The 23,104-nt window shown below is 44.6% G+C and overlaps 1 protein-coding gene across 2 annotated transcripts in view; it reads left to right on the top strand.

Moving 5' to 3' along the window:
* Window positions 1–23,104, top strand: part of LOC132916384 (myocardin-related transcription factor B-like) — a 248,310-nt gene that overhangs the window by 17,054 nt on the left and 208,152 nt on the right. Inside the window, exon 1 of one of the 2 annotated variants that reach the window (XM_060976311.1) lies at window positions 12,596–14,411. The exons of the other annotated variant lie outside the window; for it this stretch is intronic. Within the exon in view, the coding sequence (XP_060832294.1) occupies window positions 14,372–14,411 (40 nt within the window). The 5' untranslated portion in view covers window positions 12,596–14,371. Of the gene's footprint in view, window positions 1–12,595; window positions 14,412–23,104 lie in introns of those variants that run through there. 2 annotated transcript variants of the gene reach the window in all.

Genomic DNA, 23,104 nt, shown 5'->3' with positions numbered 1-23,104 from the left:
AAAGATCAGATGCGCATGATCTACTATGCCAGGATTACGTTCACGCGCGTTACGTAATTCGTCACCAGCGGTAGCGGCCTCTAAGCTGTCTCGCATTATCGCGCTGCCGTAAAAATATTAAATACGATCCGTAGTTAACAGTCGCTAGTATTTCGCTCGGTTATTTGCAACCGGGTTATAAACGTTGCACAACGGGATGCCTAAATTTACGATGGTACGAGCTTTTCCAAATCTTTGGTTTCGCCCTGCCGTAACTCGTATTTCGTACGCGATCTCTCCTCCCTTTGTTTCGTGGCTGTCGGTTTCTCAACCGACGAACAGCGGAGAGGATCGTTTATTCTCGAGCGAGATCGCCGTCGCGAAAATCGATGACGACACGGTCGTGAACCGCGAAAAAACGCGCTGCGAATTGGAGACGCATCGGTGACGTTCGCGTTTGTTGTGCACGCGGGGAAGGTGAACGTGTATTTCTGAAGCGGCTGACTCAGCTGCCACCCACGCTTGCTTCGCGTACGCTCGTCACCAGCACTAACACGCCGAGACGACGACCAAGTTGCGCTCGTGAGCGCGAGAATTCGCGCACGCGGCTCACCTTGCCGCATCTATACGCCACGAATACGCGTGCGATCCTCTGCACGTGACCTTTTTTCTTTTTTCGAAGGCTGGTTGCGCAACCGGCTCGCGAGCATTATGCCAATATTCACCGTTCGCGCGGAAAGAAAGTGTTTTACGATCGTGGCCCGAAAGTTGCTCGACATCCTCGCGGACTGCCCGCACGGCTTATCGTAACGAGCCTTCGAGCCGCCCGTCGGCGTGTAGACGGTGCACAATTTTTTCGGGCTCTTCACCTTGATTATGTTGTTCACTTTGTTACCGCGGTAAAAACTCGAGACGATACCGTCCTTCGGTTTTGGTTCGACGAGGGCTTGTCCGTGCGGCACATTGTTGCTTTGGACATTGATCATGCCGAGAAATTACAGCATGTCAGCCGTAATTTGTAACGCGGAGCCTGTCTTAAAATAGGTGGAACGCTGTGGGAGGTACGTCCTCGATCGAGGATGTTCGTTAAATTATCGTGACTCGATTGTTTTCTTTGATGTTTCACTCGAAAATAGTTTGATTCGGGACGAAGACACAATGGACCACCTATAACGCGTATCGGTAATATCGCGGTGAAAGGATTACGGACAGAGTTCGTAGGATTCGACCAACACCTTTGTACAACGCCTCAAATAATTGTAATAGAATTTTCAACTTTCTTTTGCGAATGCGATCCTTATTTCTTTGTGCACGCCTGGCTACTTTTTCTATCCACTGTATATACTGCACGGGAGAAACTACCGGCTATAAAAGACGTAGAAATTTATCTCTTACGGTCGTAATTCGTGTAAAAACGTAGATTGCATAATAATACACTGTATTCGTTATTCGTAAACAAATGTATTACGCATGACATGGTCTGATATTTTGAATAACGCGCGTGTCAACGTATTTGTAGCCTAGCTCTATTCCCGACCGCATAATTCCTGAAACGCGCTCGCTCGAGAAGCCCGATCATCGATTGGAAACTAGTTGCGAACGTTCGGTGTCATAACCGGCGACAGGCCGCTATAAATAAACGTTTACGATACATCGATCAACTGGCCAACAGGCGTTAAACGAACTGCACAGCGCGATACCAATTAAAGACGAAAATAAGCGGCGGTGGCGAGCACGGGAGACTCGTTCCTTCGGGAATGTGTTAAAACGTTGCATTTGCATGATACATTTTAATGATTCTGCGTTTTCGTCACTGTACCGTATCTGACGTTTCTCAGGACATTTCGAAATAATTCTGTCCTTCGGTATTAATATTCTGGTTATCAGCACATTGAGCTGTCCAGTGTGTCGCAATATTTTGGATGCAAATATTACGCATTATACATCGAAGAAGTATCACCGTGCGTTGCGATATTAGCGCGTTTATATGCGCGAAGATTAATCCAGTTAAACATTAAAGCTAAACCTGCTATCAGCTTGACAGGTTTCAGATTTTTCGTTATCGCAATTACATGCAAATGCGTTTGCCAAAATTAATCTTGACAAACTGAATCATTTATGCATAATATGCTCAAATATACAGCCCAGATCGATAAAGATAAATCAATTTGTTAGGTTCGTTTTACTCCTGGCAAACGTAAATACGATATAATTTTATCTTCGATAAAAATGAAACAACACGCGAAGAACAGGCGATGGCTATGTAAGATTGACAAACGAATCACGAGTTAATTCGTCTTTTCTGTTTAACAGATTCAACTTCTCCATATCCAGATACGTATACGCCAATTTTTAAACAAATATCTTAGCTGGTCTCGTTACACCGTTAACCAACACTTTGCGCGGTCGTCTCAGCGATAATTTCGGGTCTCCGTGGACGTTATCAAACGCTGGTTCCGCGACGCGACATCGTTATTATTTCGGTTTTCGATCGCGGCGTTCTCGGCGGGTTCGTCGAACTCCCTGTCGTTTCGCATTTGCGCGGCAGCCGGGTCGTACGGTGCGCTAACACGACGCACTTAGCGCCGCTAGATTCCCCAGTCAGATATTAAAAACAGCTGGATCCCGGGAGCACGGTCGCGCGCATCGTACGTGTCGTTTACAAGCGACGAATTTATCGCCCTTGCCGCGACTTTAAGTACCACCCCAAGTGGCTTACAGCGAGTCGAACGCCTCGTTGCTTTCGATACGTCGGCCGTCTCGACCCGCGGCACACTCGTTGAAAAATTTCGCCAGATAAGCGTGGAGAAAGGAATGGAACCCGCTGGATCTTGCTACTGGCGTCGCCCGGAAGCTACGTTCGCCGAATATTTATCGCCACTGTTACCCAGTCTCGCGTTATCTCGCAGTTTCTCGCTTATTGTTTCTTAAATTCCGTATAATTGAAATTTATTACGCATTCGCGTGTAATTTGTTTGTGCACGTCCTTATTCGATTTTAGGTTAATTGGTCCGCGACAGGAGAAAGCCATCCGACTTTGCGACATTGTAACGTGTCTACATCTCGAGTTTCAATGACGCGCTCAAGGAAAATATCGCTCGTTCAGTTTGGGAAATTGTTCGATGTCGCGAAGCGAAAAGTTCGTAATTTGGCATTAATTCTGTCATAGGAGCAACGGCGAGATAGAGCGCGTTCTTCGTCCATGTTGTTTCTATCGTATCAGTGTAGCAGTCGATGCAGGTAGATAGCCCGTGGCGACCAGTAAATTTGAAGTGAAAGAAGTTTTTGTGTTGGAGATCGAGGACAATGCGGTAGCCGACACGCGCGAATGCGATTCAATTCGTTAATTATCCGAAACAGTTTAAAGCACGGTCCAAGAAAACACGGCGGCGGATATCTGGGTCGATCCAGAAATAACCTGAATGCATCCACCCGCTCCTGGTTCTTCCTCTGTCTCACTCTCAAATCTCACGCAAACACACACTCACGCCCTCTTCGTCTTCTTCTTCATCTTCTGGGATTCGTCGACTCTCAATGAAACATCCTCATCCACTGGTAGGCAGATCGTTCGTTCGTCTCTTTCTCTGCACGACACCTCTTTCGTGGATCGGTCCACGCGATCTTCTTCTTCGATCGCCGCTCTCCTTCTCGCTCTTCGCTCCCCTTGCCACGACTGTTCAGCCTCGGTCGATTAATTTGCGAGTGGGTTCGCCACGATAGCTTTTAAATTCGCGCGATCGCGACATAAACGTTGCTTCTGGTAATGCACAAGCTGGCTCGACCATTTGTAATGACGCAATTCGCGATTATCTTTTACGAGGGAACCGATTATTTACGAATCGATGGCCGGTTACGTGAATTATGCTGCGCGACCACGCGAAGATTACTTAATTTCTCGATGCTTCGACGAGAGTGCCACGCGGACTCGACGTTTCATCCAGTTTTTATTTGCAGCCTCGGCTGAAAAAAGCTACGATAGAATACTTAAAAGATGAAAAATATTTTGAAAGTTTTAAACGACGACAGATAGGCTGAATTAATTGTTCCTTCTTCTTAAATAAAACCATCCTTTTGTTTTTCTTGCTAAAACTAGACACGACGTTATGTTTATTTAATTTTTGAACCATGAACCGGCTTGACCTAAAACATTTATTTTTACCCAAGTTCCACGAAATTAAATGGATCGTATAACACGTTAAACGTCAAATGAAATACGATAAAAGCGATATCGTGAAAAATAATTACCTATAATAATCGTGGAATAAATTATCGGGTCGTAGTTTCACGCGACCAAGTTTCTTTTCGATGCCAGCAACGTCGTTTAAGCAGAGACGGTTATTACGAAAGACAGACGGTTGCTCTGGTGGACAAAGTGGTGCCATATTTTAGGAAGGATTCATGACTAACCACGGTGTGTCAACAGCGCGACTTTTGCCCGCCGGTATACAAGGAGCTTGCACTTTTGTAATGGCTCGACATTTGTTCGCGCACTGCTGCTTAATTGACCAATTTTTAATGTCGTGCGTCGCGGTATTTGAGCGACGAATCTTTCGGATTTGTAGCGGGACCGCAAAGTACGAGTACATTAGCGGTTAATACGCTGGAAACGAACATTGAACGGCGTGTTTGCTTCTTGAACGTGCGCGACATCGCGTCCCACGATGCGTCATCCCCTCGAAGGTCGGAATGAAAAATGGAACGAAGTTACGATGTGGTCGGTGTTGCAATAAGGAAATCGTTATATTTGTACCGTTTGAAAATGAACGAGATACTTTGTACCGCATGTATGTCGAACACGAGATATCATCGATTCGAAACTGTCATTTTTTAGTCGATCGTTTTTTTGTTGTCTTGGAGCAACGTTGAACTGCAGCCAAATTTTACTCGTTAAGTATTGACTAATAACTGCGCTTAATAATATAATAGAATTTCGTTTATGCCAACTCAAATTATATATCGCACATTATTTGCCTCTCCGCCCCTTTCACTCGACGTGTAAAATGATAAATACAGCGATAACTTACTTCATTTTGGCTCTTTGAACTCCGAGTCTCACTCTCAATCCTCTTCTCGATCAAAATGCGCTCTTATAGATTTTACACGCGCTACCAGTAATCTAAAATAAATAGTCACTCGATTCTCGATCTTTCGTGTCACACGAATTTCCACTCTCGTACTATCGTCAGGATTAATGAGAACAATTACAGAGGATAGCGAGTTTTTATCATCGAAACTATTCTCTTCTCTAACACGCGTTCGGATAAATGGATCTTCACTGTATATACAGATTCGACTCATCCGTCCTTCTTGCCACTGGCATCGCCTGCGGGCCGAAAGTTCCGCCCCAGACAGTTACGTCCGCTCCATTGCACACGTACGGCCCCCTTTTTTTATTATTACCGGTTTCATTTTTAATTCGCTTGGCGGGCACAGTTGGCCGCCCGCGGACGGATCGTTTTGCCGTAATTAGTTTGTGGCCTGCGTGCCTCTAAATCGGGCGACGATCGTAAATTCGCGGCGACACTGTGTCCCGCGAACGATCCGCCGCGGAAAATTGGAGCGTATCGCGCGACCGGCTGCCGCTGTACCGGGTGGTCGCGGAAACCAACCCTTTGCCAGTTGTCCTTTTGCTCGTGATCGCCGCGCGAATTTTATTCTGGGAAGACTAATTCCGTGGTCGTCTCGATCATACCGATTCGGTTCCCAGTTCTCTCGCTGCCTCTTTTTGTTTCGCTTCAAATTGTCCGGATTTCTGTCTTGTCTCTCCCGTCCAGACGATGCGTGCTATTAATACGGAGATTTTTATTTATCGCCCATGCTCTCGCTGTTTTGTAACGTTTCGTCTTGTTTGCATCGAGAATGGTAATACGTACGACTCTTTCCCGAAGAGACTGAAAAATCCTGGTAAAAGAATCAATTTCGCCGTATAATTATTCGATGAATTAAACGTCTAAAAGTTTTTACCACGGAAATAAAAATACTTCTCGATGAAGTTCAAGAGTGATATTTTACTTCGACCGTCGATAACTCAGTTTGTCTACGGAGGATTAAAAAATTGATAAAGCGTTCTGCGTCGGTTGATGCTCGCAGAACCGAGGCTATCTTTCCTCGCTTATCACGTTTAAAATCGACGTGTAGTAATTGTACGCCGGCCTTCCTGACAGGGTTGCTTCCGAGAAATTAATCTCGGCATTATTACCAGGGTAACGTCTCCGTGTCGCTTTATTTTCGACGTACCGGCCGACCCGCTCGTTACAAGTAAATCCTGCGGTGGCTGTTAACACCTCCCAGCCTCGAGTGTAATCGCCGATCTAACCGTTGCGGAACTCGTGTTATCGACGCAACATCCTCGAGAGAACCCCCGTTAAACCCTTCGTTCTGACTGATTTACGCGATCGTGATGCTCGTTCGACGAGAGTGGGCCGATTCAATTAGCGGCCATCTCGTTGAGAGTCACTTCGAACCTCGAATTTCCTCGTCTGATTGCCTTTGAGCTTGTTCAATTAAAAAACGCTGATTTATCGCGTCGTGCCGCTGACTTTTATGAAGAGTTTAGGAGATTTAGAAGTTTAAATCTTAGAGTTAAACGATGGGGAAGAGACTGTATCGGGTGTTAGGAGTTTTAGTGGATATTAACGAAGAATTAGAAGTTTTCACGAGTTAATGAATTCGTGCGTAGCACTCTGTAAATAACATAAAATCTACCTACGTTTCTTTTTATATGTATCTCTCAATCGTAAGTTGATAGTATTTAACCTTAAGAAAATAATGCAACGTCAAATCGAAGTTTATCAGCAGTAAATACGGCTGAAAGTACGTACAAAGGGAGCAGATTTGTTTGTATTTCTAGATACGTTTCACCGTACACGCCTGCGCGCCATCTTACCCGAGGCGTGATATTCATTTTCTTCGATACGTTTGACGCTTATGGCCGTCCGATCGACAGCTATTGAGATGTTATCAATGGACGAATAAGCGTTTCACGCCGATTGACTGACGTCCCTCCTAATTACCTAGAAGATGCCCGTCGCTTTGCCAAATGGAATTATTTTCTAGTTGTCAATAGGACATTACGATACTGCGCTGCCTTTTTTCACACGCTCCTTTCTCACGCTCTTTTCTGGCGCTTTCAAAATCTCCATATTACGACTTATTTCTAGACATTTTTCTACGCATCGTTCGTAATAGAAATTTTAACGTTACTAGAAATTTTCTTTCCGTTTTCGATATTCTATACTCGTTTGATGTTCTTGCAAGTACTTTCGCTAAACATGGAAGGGATGCCTGCAGTTTGCAGAATCTCTCGTAGCAATCATCCAGATATCATCTCGACTCTTTCCTCGCCTCTGTACGATCTTACGGCGAAAGCTGAGAGACGTTTTCTCGCGAGCGCGAGCGCTGTCATGGCAAAAACGAGGAAAAACTGTTAACGAGACAGCGTCAAGATCGTGCCGGAATCTCGCCGCCAGTGGCGACGCTACAAATGCGATAATTTATTAGGTAAGAGCCGCTCTCTTTCGAATAACCGCGGCATGGCAGCGCGGAAGGGATGAGATGAAGTCGTTAGAAAAACATCCCCCGAAACGGCTGTCTCTTTGATTCACCGTTTCCTGCGCTCTACACGACCGATTTCGTTGTATTTTCGTCCGCTTCCACAGTTTCATCCGCCTTGCCTTCGTAGCGCTTTCCCTCTCGAGCAGCGCAATATCCACCGGGCTGTCTTACTTTCTTATGGCTCTCCCTCGTTTCTGTTTCTTTTTCATAGCCTGACTTGCAGCGCACTCCGAGCCTCGTCCACGCGCCCAAGAAAAACATTTCGGTTGTCGCGACGCGCAAAGGCGGGCGTACAGTCGAACGCGCGTGCGCTCACGCGGCACGGGCGTGTATTTCACCGTACTTCTTCATGTCCGATGTACCTCCCAGGAGTAGCTCGCGGACCGATGACTATAGTTGTTTGGTTTAGCATTTTTCTCACTGGATATTGAACTAACAGGAGGATGAGGATGAAACATTTTAAAGTTATAAATTATATCTTAAGATCGTATCTGATTGGACTAAACAGTTTAATTTTTGTCTGATAACGTGTTCGGCATATTAGGAAGGAAATCCAATTGAATAGAAATGATAAAATAAATAGCAAAGTGTTAAAGTTATAATCGACGAACAATTAGGCTACAGCGTCGTCCGTACGAATGTCGGGACGCGACTGTTGGAATTCGATATTACTCCTGTGCTTACTCTCTCTCAAAGCAGGTATAGCTTAGTCTCTTGCCCTCTCTTTCTTCAAGTAGGTATAGTCAGGAACGATCCTAAGGATTATAAGCTGAATTTACGCGTTGTCAAACATGTCCGGATACGATAATTCTACGAACCATCGTAATAGAATGCGCGCTAAAAATTATACGGTCCGGACCATATCCAACAAACGAGCACGATAGCTCGGAGAAGTTGCAAATTCACTGTCCATTCTAGATCACGCACGCCTATTTGCGTCGACGACGGCTGCGTGCACGCCCAGGTGCGTACCCGCCCTAAAGTGCACGTGCATTTCTACTCGTAGATTTATGCAGCGAACAGAGGCGAAGGTACGTAGGCTTAACGAGAGCTACTATGACCTACTTACACTGGCCGTGTGTATTAATCAAACTTTCAATGGAAGTTCGACGTTAGAAAATAAAACAACGTTAACACGGAAGAACGTATTACGGGGAACTAATAATCGTAATACCGTAAGTCAGCCCGCTGACATTTATCGTCAAACAGAATTTCACGTTTATTACCGTAAGGAATCTTTCCTTCACGTCCTTCTTTTGTACCTCTGTTTTACTAGACGCACGATACTTTTTAAGGGTTGAAAGCACGCGATTAGTTGCAAATTCGCGAAATCGTGACTTACATCATTATGATTTTTGGCACGCCACGTAAGGAGGAACAGGCGAGAAGTTGGAAAAAGTGAACTAATTTGGCGGGAAGAAGAAGAGAGATCAAGATATTCGTTGGAACTTGAATTTCAAGGAATTTAATTGGGATTCCCTTCCGCGCGACCTGAAAACTGGACCTTGCTCGTTTTAAGCGGTTCTCTGTCGCATACCGCGGGGACACGCGTTACCACGGATCGTCCGGACGTGAAAAAAAGAGAAGAGGCGAGGTGACCGACGAGACGAAAAATAAATCCCCGCGGAGAGAGAACAGAGTGGCTCTCCTCGCGCTTTTATCTCTCGTCATCACTTTCTCCTCGCCGCGTGATTTACGCTACTCTTGTCTTCCTTAATTAGGTTAAGGCTCTCTCGTCCCGCTGTTTTGCATCCGGAGACAGGGAGAAAAGGAGTCCCCGCTTCCGATACGACCGCGAAATCCACTCCGACACCCTTGTTAAACATTAATCGAGGCGCTGTTCGCATTGTACCACGCCGGGACGATTTATGCCCCGAACCGCCGAGTTCTTTCAGCCAAACAGCTTTTCAGAGAAATTTATTACATATTTACATCGGTCCTTCCTCGCAATGCCGTTGTAACGACGTTGTTCTTTCTTCACGGCGAATCGTGTTTTTTTACATGATGACGCTCCAAGAATGGTACCGCTCGAGTTTGAGCAATACACCGCATGGCGACATGTAGCGAAACATTTCGATCTCCTTGGATTCGTAAACAGGTCTTTCATCTCTAGAAATTCGACAAAGTTTAGAACGTCGGTCGTTCTAAACACCCACGAACCAGTAATAATAGAAGTCCTATAAATTTTATGCTTTCAGTGGTAGAAGGATTTGGAAATTTTCGATGTGCTCGCAGTTCAATAGCGTAACTAATTTCACCTTCGAAATTTCTATGAATCTCTGTAATATTCGCGTTGTCGCTGAAGCTCGTAAATCTTTCCCCGTCCAGGTGTTTTCTCACAGTATCCACGATGGCCAATAAAAAATATAGCAGGGGGACTGGCATCGTTTTAAGTAGTATACGCCTTCTACGTCGCGGTTGGTCGGCCATTGCGTAGTTGCAGTCGCCGAAGGCCGTTCTAGGTCGTTCGGTAGCTGCCACTAGGCAATGCTTCTCAAGCTGCTTACCTTACGCAGCTGATTCGACGTGACTTTTGTCCTTGCCAGGATTGAGAACGCGATTTGATTCGATCGAATCATGGCACGATCGTTTTATCCATTGTACGTAAGCGACGTACGATCGTGTATCACGTGAATATTTTTCCGCTTCATCGGTGATATTAACGCGTTGCCTGTTAATACGTTACCGATTAGAATTTTAAAAATAATAATTCAAATTTTAACCAACTTTTTATTATTATTATTATTCGTTAATATCGACGAGATAACCCTTCCGTTACAGTAAGCGTATAATTACACGCCTGTAACGTGAAATGAAATGTATTGAAACGATCTTCATCCTTTCGATCGCGCGATAAATGTTTTATACTTTTAGCGAAAAGTTAAACTCTACGTTCTGGGCGTCGGTGTTTGGTTTTCAACGGGAAGAAATATTTCGAACGTAACGCGAAATCGACGTCGTGTGTTTCAGGAGAAACCTCCTCGTGATTGCGAAACCACAAGGCAAGCGGATTGTTTCGGATGCTGCTGACAACGAGGCACACATCCCGGTACGGTCACGAGGAAAACCTCGAAATTTATTAACTTGTAAGGTACGTTCTTGCATGTGCAACGCAGCCACCCAGGACTCGATAAAACGTGCTTTCGTTACTTTCTCGTCGGTCCCCCTTTTTCCTTCCTCTTCATGCAGAGTTACACGCCGCTTGTGCTCGCTCGTTTATTCGTTGGTCGCGCGATAAAACTCGTCCGGGTTAAGGCGGTACGCCTCCCATCGATTCTCGCGAGGAGGCACCCTTTTCATTTAAACTGGTTGCCGCTCGTAAGAAATAACGTTGGAAAAAAACCCGCCCGCAGATACACTCCCCTTTTAACGATCGCACTTAACCGCGACTTTTCGCGCTGACGCTCGCTGTCTGCGAAATTTGCGATCGCGGCCGCGATGCTACGAGTATAAATACGAAACCTTTAACAGCGATGTTTGATCTCTTTCTTTCTTTCTCCGTTTTCCTTTTTTCATAAAACTTTGAAGTTTCTTTAAGCACCGATATAAATTTCCCGTTATTACGCATACACTTCTCTCGTTTTGCTTTTGTTATTTTCATCAATTAGGAAATTGGACGGTCCTATGTTTTTACGTACTACTCTTCCGAATTCTCGTTTCTTTGATCGAAGGAGATCCTACGCTTGTTAATCTACGCGAAATTTATTTTCGACTATAGATCCGATCCGATCTAGAATTTTGCTGATGTTGTTTACACGTCGCATGGCAAAACAATTCCAACATTTCCCGAGAGGTATGTCCAAACTTTTGGCCAACGTTCATAAATCATTCCTGTTATTCGCCAGTGACGTTACCGTTTTCACCACGTCACGCGTACGCTGCTCTAAAAATGATCGTTTCGGAGCAGTTGCGTAATTCCATTTAGATCGTAACCTGTCAACGATACATCATTGTGGTATAACGCGTTCGAATACTTGACCGGTCAGTCCACGACAGAATCATCTAGCAATGACGTCTATTTTCCGCGATTCCGCGGACATGCGAGCCCCGACACTGTCTATGGTCAACTATAAAGGCCATCTGTTCGCTTTTAGAGTCCCCTTTATACCAGCGGTGACGTCATTACGCGCACAGATAAACAGAGACGAACACCCACTCAGCATCGCTATCGTTGCTCGTTGCTCACCTTTTCCACTTCGGTCACACGTTCCTTTTGGTTCGGACACGTTCGCCAACCGTTTCTCTATCCAAGATCTCCATCATCAAATTTTGTTTTAACCGTAACCGGTCACCGTTGCTTGATGGCTGTACTATTATACGACCGGCATTTAACGACTGTTCGTCTAATTTTCGCGAACCGCCTTTCCGAGGAATCTTTCGCGCAGCTGGAGGTGCTTTTTGGCACGGATAACGCGGCTGGATTTATTGTCATTCGTAAATCAATGGTTACGCCAGTTTCCTGCGGCTTTACGAAGCGTTCCCGCGCACCGCCACGCGTTCACCGACACCGATTCTCTCGCGCTTCCATTAATTGTGTCACTTCTAATGACCTTTCTCTTTTAACTACACGACGTTTAACGTTGCTTTGTTAATTTATGTCGGATAATTGGATCGAATTATTAATTAACGCCATCTTCGAGTATTCCCTTCTTCTGTTTTATCTACGCTTATGTTTCTTGTACAGAATCTTGTACAGAAGATTGTTATACTTTGAGAATTTTCCTTAAAAAATAAGGACAGTTCTACATAGGCAAATATGCTTTCTACCTCAATCGTAACATTTTAATATGAAAATGCAGCGATGTACACGAGCAATATCAAAATATTAGACCCTGCATTCTCGGAATTGCTGAGAATGAAATAAAGCTTTTTAAAGATTCAAAGAAATTCAACTGAAATTCAGCGTAAAAGAAAAACAGCGCAGGGGATCGTGGAGACACGGAGCTCTAGCCGAAAGCTAGAAAATTAGCGAGCGTGACACGAACGCCCCTCGGTGGCGTTCCAACGAGTTATCCCGTTTTCACATTGGCCCGTAGCCAGGCGTCCCGACGCTTGCCGAGAGGGTGGACCGAGTCCGGCCGAAGACGGCGTCCCGGCGTCGAGCGTCCGTCAGTGCGTGTGTGACATGGCTGCGAGGCGCTACGGCGACCTAGACGCCCTCCACATCGCGATGTGAACATACCCGCAGCGTCCTCGAACGATCGCTGAACGATCCTTCCACGTTCCTTCTCTGTTGACGATCTTCTCTATTCTGTCGCGTTGTTTTGCTTCGCGACGTTTTTCACGCGATAACACAACACCGTATATCGTGATCGGATCGCGACGACCTACGACCTCGTTCGAAGAAATACTCGAAGAACGTCCTACTGCGAGCTTCGAACGTGAAAGTTGGTCGCAACTTTGTCGACGAACCTGTAAGAAATTTCGAGAACGAACTAGGATACAGCGTCGCCAGGAACTGTCTCGTGTGGTATTATCGAACACGATCACGTGAATTCTGTTTACGTTTCGAGGACAGTGCGCCTCGGAGTTGTGGGTGGAAACGCAGGTTGCGCAGAGTGACGAGAAACCTCGAGTGGTGTGAGTGAGAAGCGGGTCGAGGATATTGCATAACTGGTGCGATAGTCGAGAACGCCTGAAATTTCGTCAGGGAAGTTAAAAGAGGGGCTTGGAAAGTGAACGTTAGTTAGAAGTGATGTGTAATTGGGGTTGGTGAGATCGTTGCGGTTTCATTGACATGTTGGGGACAGAAAGAACGGTACATCAGACGAAGTGGAGAGTCGAGTGGTTGGTTTTCATCATCGAACCTTAGAATCTTGTGTGGTTGTGTCTCGCGGAAACGAAGCCGAACGTATCATTCCTGCAGCGAGACGATGTTGCATTCCCTGTAAAGAAATCGTCGAGGAGTGAGCTTTTCCTCGACGTTGTACATAAATGCTCACAGATCGTGGACCACAAAGTATACTCCTATTTAATGGACCTTCATAGGTTAAGAACTGTATAGACTACTATTATTAAATTACGATCGTTAAGCGAGAACGTTTGCTTCGTACGACAGAAAGTGTAAATTAGTGAATTTCAAAAGAAACATCTCTCTCTCTCTCTCTCTCAATCAATTTTCGTATTATATTATCTATATTTTCATCTAAAAAAAAAAAAGACGATCCGCGTGGTATCACTTTTGGAACGGTAGAACCCCGTGGGTTGTCCAATTTCCCTTTCAAATAACTGTGATTTTGATGACTATATAGACGAGGAGGGTGTGATATATCGACGAATCGGGTGACACGTACGCGGTGAGATAAACATGTCATTGACGTATTCCGCGGTATTAGCGGTGTTTGAGGATGACCGACGTTATCCAGGATTTTCAATAATAGCGGGCCGTGCGAATGATCGGACCGGCCAGTGCGTGTAATCCGCTGGGGGCGCTTGTCAAGATCGTTTCGGCTGTCGTGGCTTGACAACCGCCTGGACAAGTTATGTCGGGCCAGTGACGCGAGCAAAAGTTTGGAGAGAGGCCGATGCGTCTGTCGACGAAACGGTGGCTTCTACTCCGCTCGAGTGAACAAGAGGAAGACAACGACGAAGAAACAGAGGAAGAAGAAAAGGAAGAAGACGAAGAAGAAGAAGAAGAAGAAGAAGAGGAAGAAGAGGAAGAAGAAGACGAAGAAGAAGGGGGGCGTGCTTGAGAGGAGCGCGTGCAGCTCGTTCGACCTGCTCTCTCGTCGTTTGCACGCGTGCAGCTCCCTGTGGTGTGCACGTGCGTGGCTGCGTGCGTGTGTATAGTGCAGGAACCGACGATGGAATATCGGTGAGGTCACGAGGTCACCGCAGAATGCCTGAGCCGAGGGCGAAGCGCTGTAAACACTGTGACGGTACGGCACCACTTGGCCTCGACGGGTGTGCGGCTTTCTCCACTGCGCACGGGGAACACTTGCTCCGTTTCTAACTCGAACGTCCAACCCTTTTGACTAATCACGTATTAATAAAGTGTCTTATTTTAATACCAATGTCAGCTCCTTTTAATCTTACGCTCTAACTTTTATTAATCCCTCAGCCAGGTTTGTTCGTCAGCTGCTGTTTGAAGATGTTTGGCATTGCGCGTTGATGTTTGTCTCGTGTGTTGTAACGATGTTGTTATTGATATTTTAACGATGGATTAGTTTGTAACGACGCAGTGATGCTGTTTATGCATGAAGGTTTCTTCTGTTTGTTTTTGTTTTTTTTTTTATTTTCTTTTTAGGAGCTACGGCTTTAAAGAGAGATTTGTTTGACACCGAGGAGGTTTAGATGTACCTTAGAAAGGTCAGGATATTAGGACCTTTGGGAATCGTAACACGGGCGATACCTTCGTTCTTTTATTTACAAAGATATTCTCTTTCGTTAAAGAAGCAACGTTTGTTTATGATGCAATCATATCGATTATTACAAACCACACAGATACCTACGTTATATCGTAAACAGTCAGAATTTTGTATTTGTTATTGTCGCCAACAACACGTACTCTATCGAATAAAACGTATCTTGCCAAAACTGAAGTTAGTGTTCGAAAAAGAGCATCACGAATGTATCGTTAAATTGCTTGTTTCTCGGATTCTATCCTAGGCTGTTGAGAAAAGCCAGATGGCGGGATCGTAAAGCGGACGAAAAGTCGTATTTCCGGCGAAAAATCTGTGTTAATTAGGGACGCAGAAGAGACCATTTTATCTGTTCATTTATTCCGCGACTGTGGCCGGACACTTGGACCAGGCTTGAGGCAGACCAAGGCGAACGCACATAGCGCATTCCGATCGGATGGCAACTACGTCCAACTACATTCCCCTCCGCTTCACCCTCGTCTTTTGCCTTTCCTCTTCTTTCGTCTCTCGCGCTCCGTACCGCCAGTATTTTTATCCTCGGTTATTCACCCTCTTATCTGCGAATAGAGGCGCCCCTTATCCACCTGGATTCATGCCTTCTTTCCGCATGTGTCACTTCTTATCCCTTCTGTTTTCCAATTTCGTATTTTACCAGTAAAATCACCTCCTCGAGCCTCCTCAACGATCACTTCGTTCCTTTTTAATTCCTCTCGTATTTGACGTTTTAATCAAAGACGATGACGCAAGAAGCGTTGATTCGCTGTTTATATTTTCAAAGCGGAAGGTAGCAAAGTCGTGGTATTTTCCTGCAGGAAAATGGGAGTTTCGGCGGAAATATTTGAGGAAACGGGCTCGGAGTGTCAAGAGATGTTAGTGGCGGGGCGGTTTATTTGAATTTCTTTCCCGATCGATCGTCTATGCAAACAGCGAAGCGGCCGGGAATGGTAACGATCACTTCGGGTATTGGCCTACATTTTTTCCCGGCGATTTCGCTTCGCCGGTCGTTTCGCTGCCCCGTATCTCTTTTTGTTTTTCGAAACGTCAAAGCGCCGTTCGGCCAGATGGCCGCGATTAAAAAAAGGATCCCGCTCTCTCTCGCGCGCGCCTTACGTTTCCGCTAACCGGACTCGGTACCGTCTGCATCCAGAATTCTTAAACAAAATTTATAAATACGCGATGTCGGCTCTACGTTCTTTTCCGTGCGATGTGCGCTAGGTCTACATCGTGTAAACACATTTTCACGGACGCTTGCAAGCTCTCGTTTCGCGCTTTGCTACACCGATAGCGAAACGAAGGGATGTTATGAGATTCGAATTTTACGTTCCAAATGCCAAGGTCCTGGGTAGGAATTTATTTCACGAAGAACAGATAGATAGGCTCGGCGAGCGTTCTGCAAAAAATGAATTTCCATTCTCCCGCGATCTCGAGCATCATTCGAGCTTCGATCGTTCAGTCATTTCAAACAGATTCTACCTTCTACTTTTTTCTTTCGTTATTCTTTTGAGTTACGTACTCGGTGACAGTTACGTTTTATCTTCTGTTCTTCGTAGGTCGACTATGTTTATTCCTTTACAAATTGCACCATTAACGAAAAACATTCTTTTAAATCGACGATATCTCGGTGTAATTATACCAAAAATCATACGTTTACCACTATAATCATGCCAAGAGAGGGCTTATATTTGCAAGGTACGAGTGTTTAAGTTGGTCAAAGCGTTTTTATTTTTATACAGTTCTTCGCAAGACTAATTACACGTATATATATCTAGTGACCGCGAAGTGAAGTCGATAATGGGGTCTAACTCGAAAAGACCCAGAGTACACGGGACGGATTGTAAAGCGACAGCCAGACGGTGATGTATGGTACAGGGACGAGTCGATGATTACGAGGAATCCATGCCTTCATCTTTTGAGGGCCGCATCGTTAACGAACGTCCGCCCCTTTTAATTACTTTCTTCATTAATCAGCAAGGTGGCCCCGGTGTTATAGGTCGGTGACCTTCCAGGAGGAGCAAACGCCCTGTCACGAGTTAATCGACCATCCCGAGAAACCTTTTCGACGAAAAGAAATCTAGTCAACTTTTTCACTCTGTTCTTATCGACTAGTTCATTTTCAATTCGATTTCACGTATCCAGTCTTCTTCCACCTTTTTCTCTTTTTTTTAAATGTATGGACTTTGACGATGATTACTCTGGTCGGCTTATATATTTCTGAAAGACTTGCGAATGATTTTACAAAAGATTCCAGGATATTGAAAGTTACGATTCGTTCGATCGACATTTATTACCAATATTACCATCGATCGGAACAGGGACGTTGAAACAACGGGCATTAAAAGCACGATACGCGAATTCCACGCCGATGCATCAACGTTTAATAATACGCAATTGGGAATCGTAACGAACTACCGTTGTTAGATCATTGCTTTGATTCGATTTAACGTGGCATTATATTGCGAAAATTGCAAAACACAGTAAGCGGCAGTTACTTTCGTCCAGAGCCATTGAAAAATGTCATCGCCAGATGTTCTAAACCTTTCGATCGCGTCGAATGCTCGAGAATGATCGTCTATTCCAAGTCTTCTTCTTTCTCTTTCTTTTCTTTTTCTTTACGAGATCGTGTTTGTTCTTCAAAGAGGAAAGTTTACCGAAGGACAGTGAAATATCGTATGTTCTGGGCCGTACAGCGTCTTTATTTCCGCGCCTTTTTATTACCCGTTACGTAAGCCCGGAATTATTTCGATCTTTATTTTCTTCTTTCTCGGTTTCTCTCACTTCTTGTTGCTTTTGTGATATTTCTCAAGGCCACGAAATCGTTATAAAATCGCGTGGGCGAGCTGGACAAATGTTCGATCATGCGACACAGGAATGCGTTGAACGTCTATAAATTTCCATCTAAAAATGTCCAGCTTGTTCAGGCGCACATCATGTCTTTCAAACTTTTTGTCTTACCCCTCACTCCTTGCCTCTTCGCGCTAATTAAAACTTGCCACGAGGATACTTTGAGTCTAGCGATTAGAACGATCGAGACGATCTGATTCGTCGCGGTGATTTTTCAGTAGAACCAAAGGGAAAACCGGCCTGGCTGGTGTTTGATTTATAGGGACAACTTTCCAGCGCGAATGGCACTTACTTTGCGACAATTTAATAGACTCTTAGCTATCGAACACGGTCGAAACGTATATATAGATCTGTGAAATTTACTTTATTCATTGTGAAACGTTTTTTACGCGTCGGAATTAGCCATCATGCAAGAACATACGTGGAACCGAATTAAGCGTATTTTTGTTCCCGAAAGGGTCCAATTAAAGCGTTGTCGGCTTGTCGGATGGAGTGGCACTAAGCACGTGTCGTAGGTTCACGAATAACGTTCGTAAATTCAGAGTCCAACAGCTGTCGATGGAAAACTAAATCTAAATTTAATCCTGACCAGTCCGATGAGATTCAGTCTGGACAATAGACTTCCAACCTTTCAAAGTCTCCGAAATGCCAACGGTTAGAACAATTCATGGCACGCGTACGCTTCTTCGAAGTTCTTTCAATAAAGTTATAATAAGAAAAGTTATAGCAAGGAAGAAAACGTAGAATCTGTATTTTAAGCTACCGATCGGGTTTATAGTATTTCACCTTCTATTAAAAAAAAAAAAGAAAAAGAAATGAAAGAAAAGAGAAAAGAAAAGAAAGACAATTTTCCCAAAAGTTGACACTTACTACCAACTCCAAAAGAAAATCGTCTTTTAGCCCGATGCCTCTAAATTCTCACAACCTTCGATAATTTATCTCTCTGTATAATTGTCATACCTCAAATGGGTCGATCATTGCTTCCAAGTATTTTCAACCCCAAATCTACCTTTTATCGAGTTCCTCGAATACGACGAGGATCGTACCTGCGACATGACCTTCGCAGGACTGTCTGGAAGCGAATTTGGCAGGCCGATGGTCTAAGGACGCCTAGTTCGATTATTTATCGGGACGGTATGTACGATGCGTGGGCAGCGGTCGCTCGTGTTCTCGCTGCTTTTCATTCGCTGGCCACTTTCCAAACGGCGACACCCTCACACCTTTTGCTCGAACACACGTTCGCGTTTGTGGACGCCGGTCTGTTCGTGTGGTGCATCACTGACACGCGTCTCGTACGCGCACCTCGTGTTACAGTTACGTCGTAGCGATTACGTACGAGCTCGCTCGCGCGCCACTCTACCTTTTCCACGTTTTCCTCTCTCCCCTTCTGTCTCTTTCTCTTTCTCTCTCTCTCTCTCTCTTTCTCGCTTGGCTTCATCCCTCTATGCTCGTTTGTCGTCATTCTTATTCTTTCACGAGTTATTATCATCGAAGGTGTGACGCTATGTTCGCCGAGATAGAGACGATCTCTAAATCTCAAGAAGATCATCCACGGATATTGATCGTCTTTCTGGAATTTGGGATATTTTTGAAATTCTGTAACTTTATTCTATAAGAAACTCAGTGAAATCGATGTTTGAACAAATTGTGTGACTCTGGTTTCGAGAGATGTTGTAAGTATTATAAAATCTTTGCCATGTTCACCGAAGTTTAAAATAGAGGAAGAACGTAAAAAAGATGAAATGTTAGTTTTATTTCTTCATCGTTGAATGTCGAAGGGAATAATGTTGAGAATTAAACTAGACTCGGATATTTTAAACTAGAAACTCGTTACTTTTGTTTTACGACAGGTAAATCCTTGACGACAGACACCGGAATATTCTTGGATTCGAATATCATATTCCGGAAGTATAGTCGTCCAATAAGAAAATGCACAATGTATTAATAGATTTTCTTTAAAAATAGTTTCGCTATGCGTCAGGCGCGCGAGCGTGGCTGAAACAAATTGTAAAGCTGCCGGCCATTTCTAGAATTTATCTCGTCAGTCTCTCAATTACTCCACGGAAACGCGGAATCTTCTTTTTCTCCTTTCTCTCTTACCTGTCTTTCCTTCTTGCTCGCTTGTTTCCATAACAACGCAGAGACGGTACGTCGGTGTTTCTTATCACAGAAGATCGGTCGAGGAAAGAAAAATCAGTCTGCACGACAGAAAAAGAAACTTTCTATTCCTGACCACATGATTAGGCTTATTTATGGCGACGTAGAAAGAGAACCTAGTACGAAGATACGACGATGAATGTTTCCGTTTCCAGAAATCACAGAGTTCTTTGACAGGAACGACGCTACTTACCACTTTCATCCCTCTTTTACTCTGAGAAACATATCTTGATATTCTATTATTTCTTCGAACTTCCTCCGAATTATTTTTCACGAACACCAAGTCAAGATCAAGGACAACGGTTACGTCAGACCTTCCTGCCAGCAACTTGCCTGAAAAATTAGACCTTCACTTACAATTTATCTACTCTCGGAGAATTTCTTTCTGCTCATACGAGAGAGACGCGTCGTCGGAAAAATAACTAACGAAAAATAAAGTAAATGTGTATCGACGTGGCGTCGCGTTCGGTGGCGCAGAAGCGGATCAGCGATCGTTTTCAAACAATCCGCCCATAAATTGATCCGCCTCTTCGATCAAGCTATCGTGGCGGAAGACAGGGCTCGGAGCAGCAAGAGAGGCTCGAGGAAAAGAGAGTCGTTGACGATGGAGACAGGTGGTGCGGTAGTGCGAGGCGGACGCGACGATGGCCGCCTTTATCGAACGAGATCGAAGATAATCTCGCCATCTTTTCCCTTCCCGTTTCTCGCCTCCTTTCTTTCAATTCCTTTCTTTCCTCTTTGTGTAACCATCCCCCACCCTGTATGTCGCGGCCACAGGCGACCGATCTCCTGTTGCTCTTGGCAGCCATACGCGTGGTTTACGTGGTAACAGCTGTGCTCGCACGCACTTTACTCGCGCAAAACATCGCTAATGGACCGACAACCTCAACCGAGTTAGCCTCGCTTACGCGTAAATATAGTGAGGCGACCAGGTCTCTCTTTCTCCTGTTCTTTCATCGCACCTCCGCTCCCATCTCTTTCTTCTCCTTACCGCCCATTGGATCGCCGTTGTCACCGTCGATGAAATTTATGGCACTGGGAAAGTTTCTTCGTACACGTTCGGGCGCCTCGTCTTTGGCTATCTCGGTCTTCGTTAAATTTTTGAATCATAAGTTGTACGATTGTCGTATCGATGGGCGCGAAACAACGAAGTTGGTGTACAGATCTGGGTAGTAATCAGTTAAGAAACGCTCGATACGAGTGGGAGCACCGTTTATTTGATCGGATTTCTGCTCTACGCATTATTTGGGTCAGTAGATTTCTGCTGGGATTTACTGCTCTTTTGGTGTTTGGAGTTTCCGAGCAGAATGAATGGAACCATAATAAAAGGAAGCGTAGGCACGTCTTTTGATTAAACAGCTAGATTATTCGCAGCTGTAAGCCTTCGATCGAGAGGGTCGTACTAATACGTATCGATACGTATATATACGATAATACGTATCGATCAACGTGAGGACTTGGAACCCTGAGTCAAACTTGAGTTACCTGAATACGAAACTCGCGTGACAAGAAATTTGTAACAGGACGATATATACCGTTTCTCAAAAGGTACCAATCAAATTGTATTATCTCACGAACAAACTTAAATCGGGAAAGACAACAATCCTTTGAACGCCATTTGAACAAAGACCCATTTGCTATCGTAAAGCATCCTACCTAATACGATTGTAGTCGTTACAATGATAAACGATATTAATTTCGTTTGATACAAATGACCTTGCACTTTCGATTGTCATCGTATCATAAAGTTTGAGGTGATCGTGGATAATCGTGCGAACCAAGCAGATTGGTTGGGTGTTCGCGCGCGCACGCCTGCATACGGGCGCGAGATGTGTGCCGAAGCTAAACATTCCGCGGAGCGTTCACCCTGGCATTGCTGTAAAAATAAACGGATTGCCAACGGTGTATATCCACCTCGTCCCCGAAGTCTCCGTTTCATTTACGATACCACTGAACCGAACCCAGCGTTGCTTCTCTTCCTGCAGCCACCTCCTTGGCCAGAGACCTTGCACCTGGTCCTTCCCACAGATAAAAGCGAATCGAGTTCCGGAGAATCGGTACGTTCTACCGAGTTTATCAACGTGACATTGAAATTCTTGTTTTTCTTCTCTCCCTCCTCTTTTTCTTCTTTCTTTCTTTCTGTCTTTCTTTCTTGTATCATAGTCGAGGAAATCGTAAATCAAACGAAATAATCTACGAGACAGCGACAGCTTGGAAATACGAGGATTCTTCGATTGTTGAAAAGTATTTGATCGAGAGATTTTGCTAAACAGTTTTCTTTTTCTTTGCGTTTTTATGGTTGCCTGACCTTGAAACGAGATCGAATAGACGAACGTAGAAACGTGCTATAGAACGAGTCTTACTGTCAGTCGTAAAAGTGATTTAAAAGTGCAGCATAAAAGATTTCGAATAGCGAAAGATAGATGTATATGTGACCTACTAGTTTAGCGCCAGACGATCGCGTCCGAGATTCTAAACTCTAAACTCGCCCGACCGAAGAATAAACATTACCGATTATAACTCCACCTAACTAGCGTTGATTCATTCCTCGGAAAGAAGAATTCCGCGAATAAAGGGGGAATTCGAAGCGGAGATTTCTTCGTGGCGAAATAAACGTGTTAATCGTTTTGACGAGTGATCCGAATCGTCTGACCTTCCTTCGTGTCTCGAGATCAGGCATCTTCCGTGAAAACGACAGCGCGGACGAAAGAATATGCAGGCCGAGACGTGCCAAGTGAGTCAGTGAGTTGGATAGTTCACGAAATTAGATCGCGCGGATTATACAGCGGCCGGCTGTTCGCGTTGCTGCATCGCTGTAACCGGCATTGATTCATCGGCCCATCGTGTGCGCGCAGATGTTGCCGCTGTACAATGAACTGTAGGCAGTTAGTGTGGCGCATAAATCAAAGTTCCCTAAGAATTCTCTGGCAGATTAAAGATTTACAAGTTTTGTCTGTAATTTAGAGGACGCGAATCTTATTGATTTCATTCTGAAAATAGTGACGTCTGTGTGATACGATTATTCGACCTGATGAATAAAATATCTAAAATAATAAATTCTAGATTTATTCAAAAGATATCAGTTCTATTGGTTCGTAGACGCCACGCGTAACATTCTCGATAGGGTTCGATAACATTTCGCGAATCGATACAGAGTTAGAAAATATTTGCTCTCTTGATTCGCTACGTGATACGCGTTTCACGTAGCGTAG

The sequence above is a fragment of the Bombus pascuorum genome, chromosome 2 (assembly GCF_905332965.1).
Source record: "Bombus pascuorum chromosome 2, iyBomPasc1.1, whole genome shotgun sequence".
Lineage (NCBI taxonomy): Eukaryota > Metazoa > Arthropoda > Insecta > Hymenoptera > Apidae > Bombus > Bombus pascuorum.
Note: the sequence above shows the minus strand (reverse complement) of the source record. Positions and strands in the feature narration are given on the sequence as shown.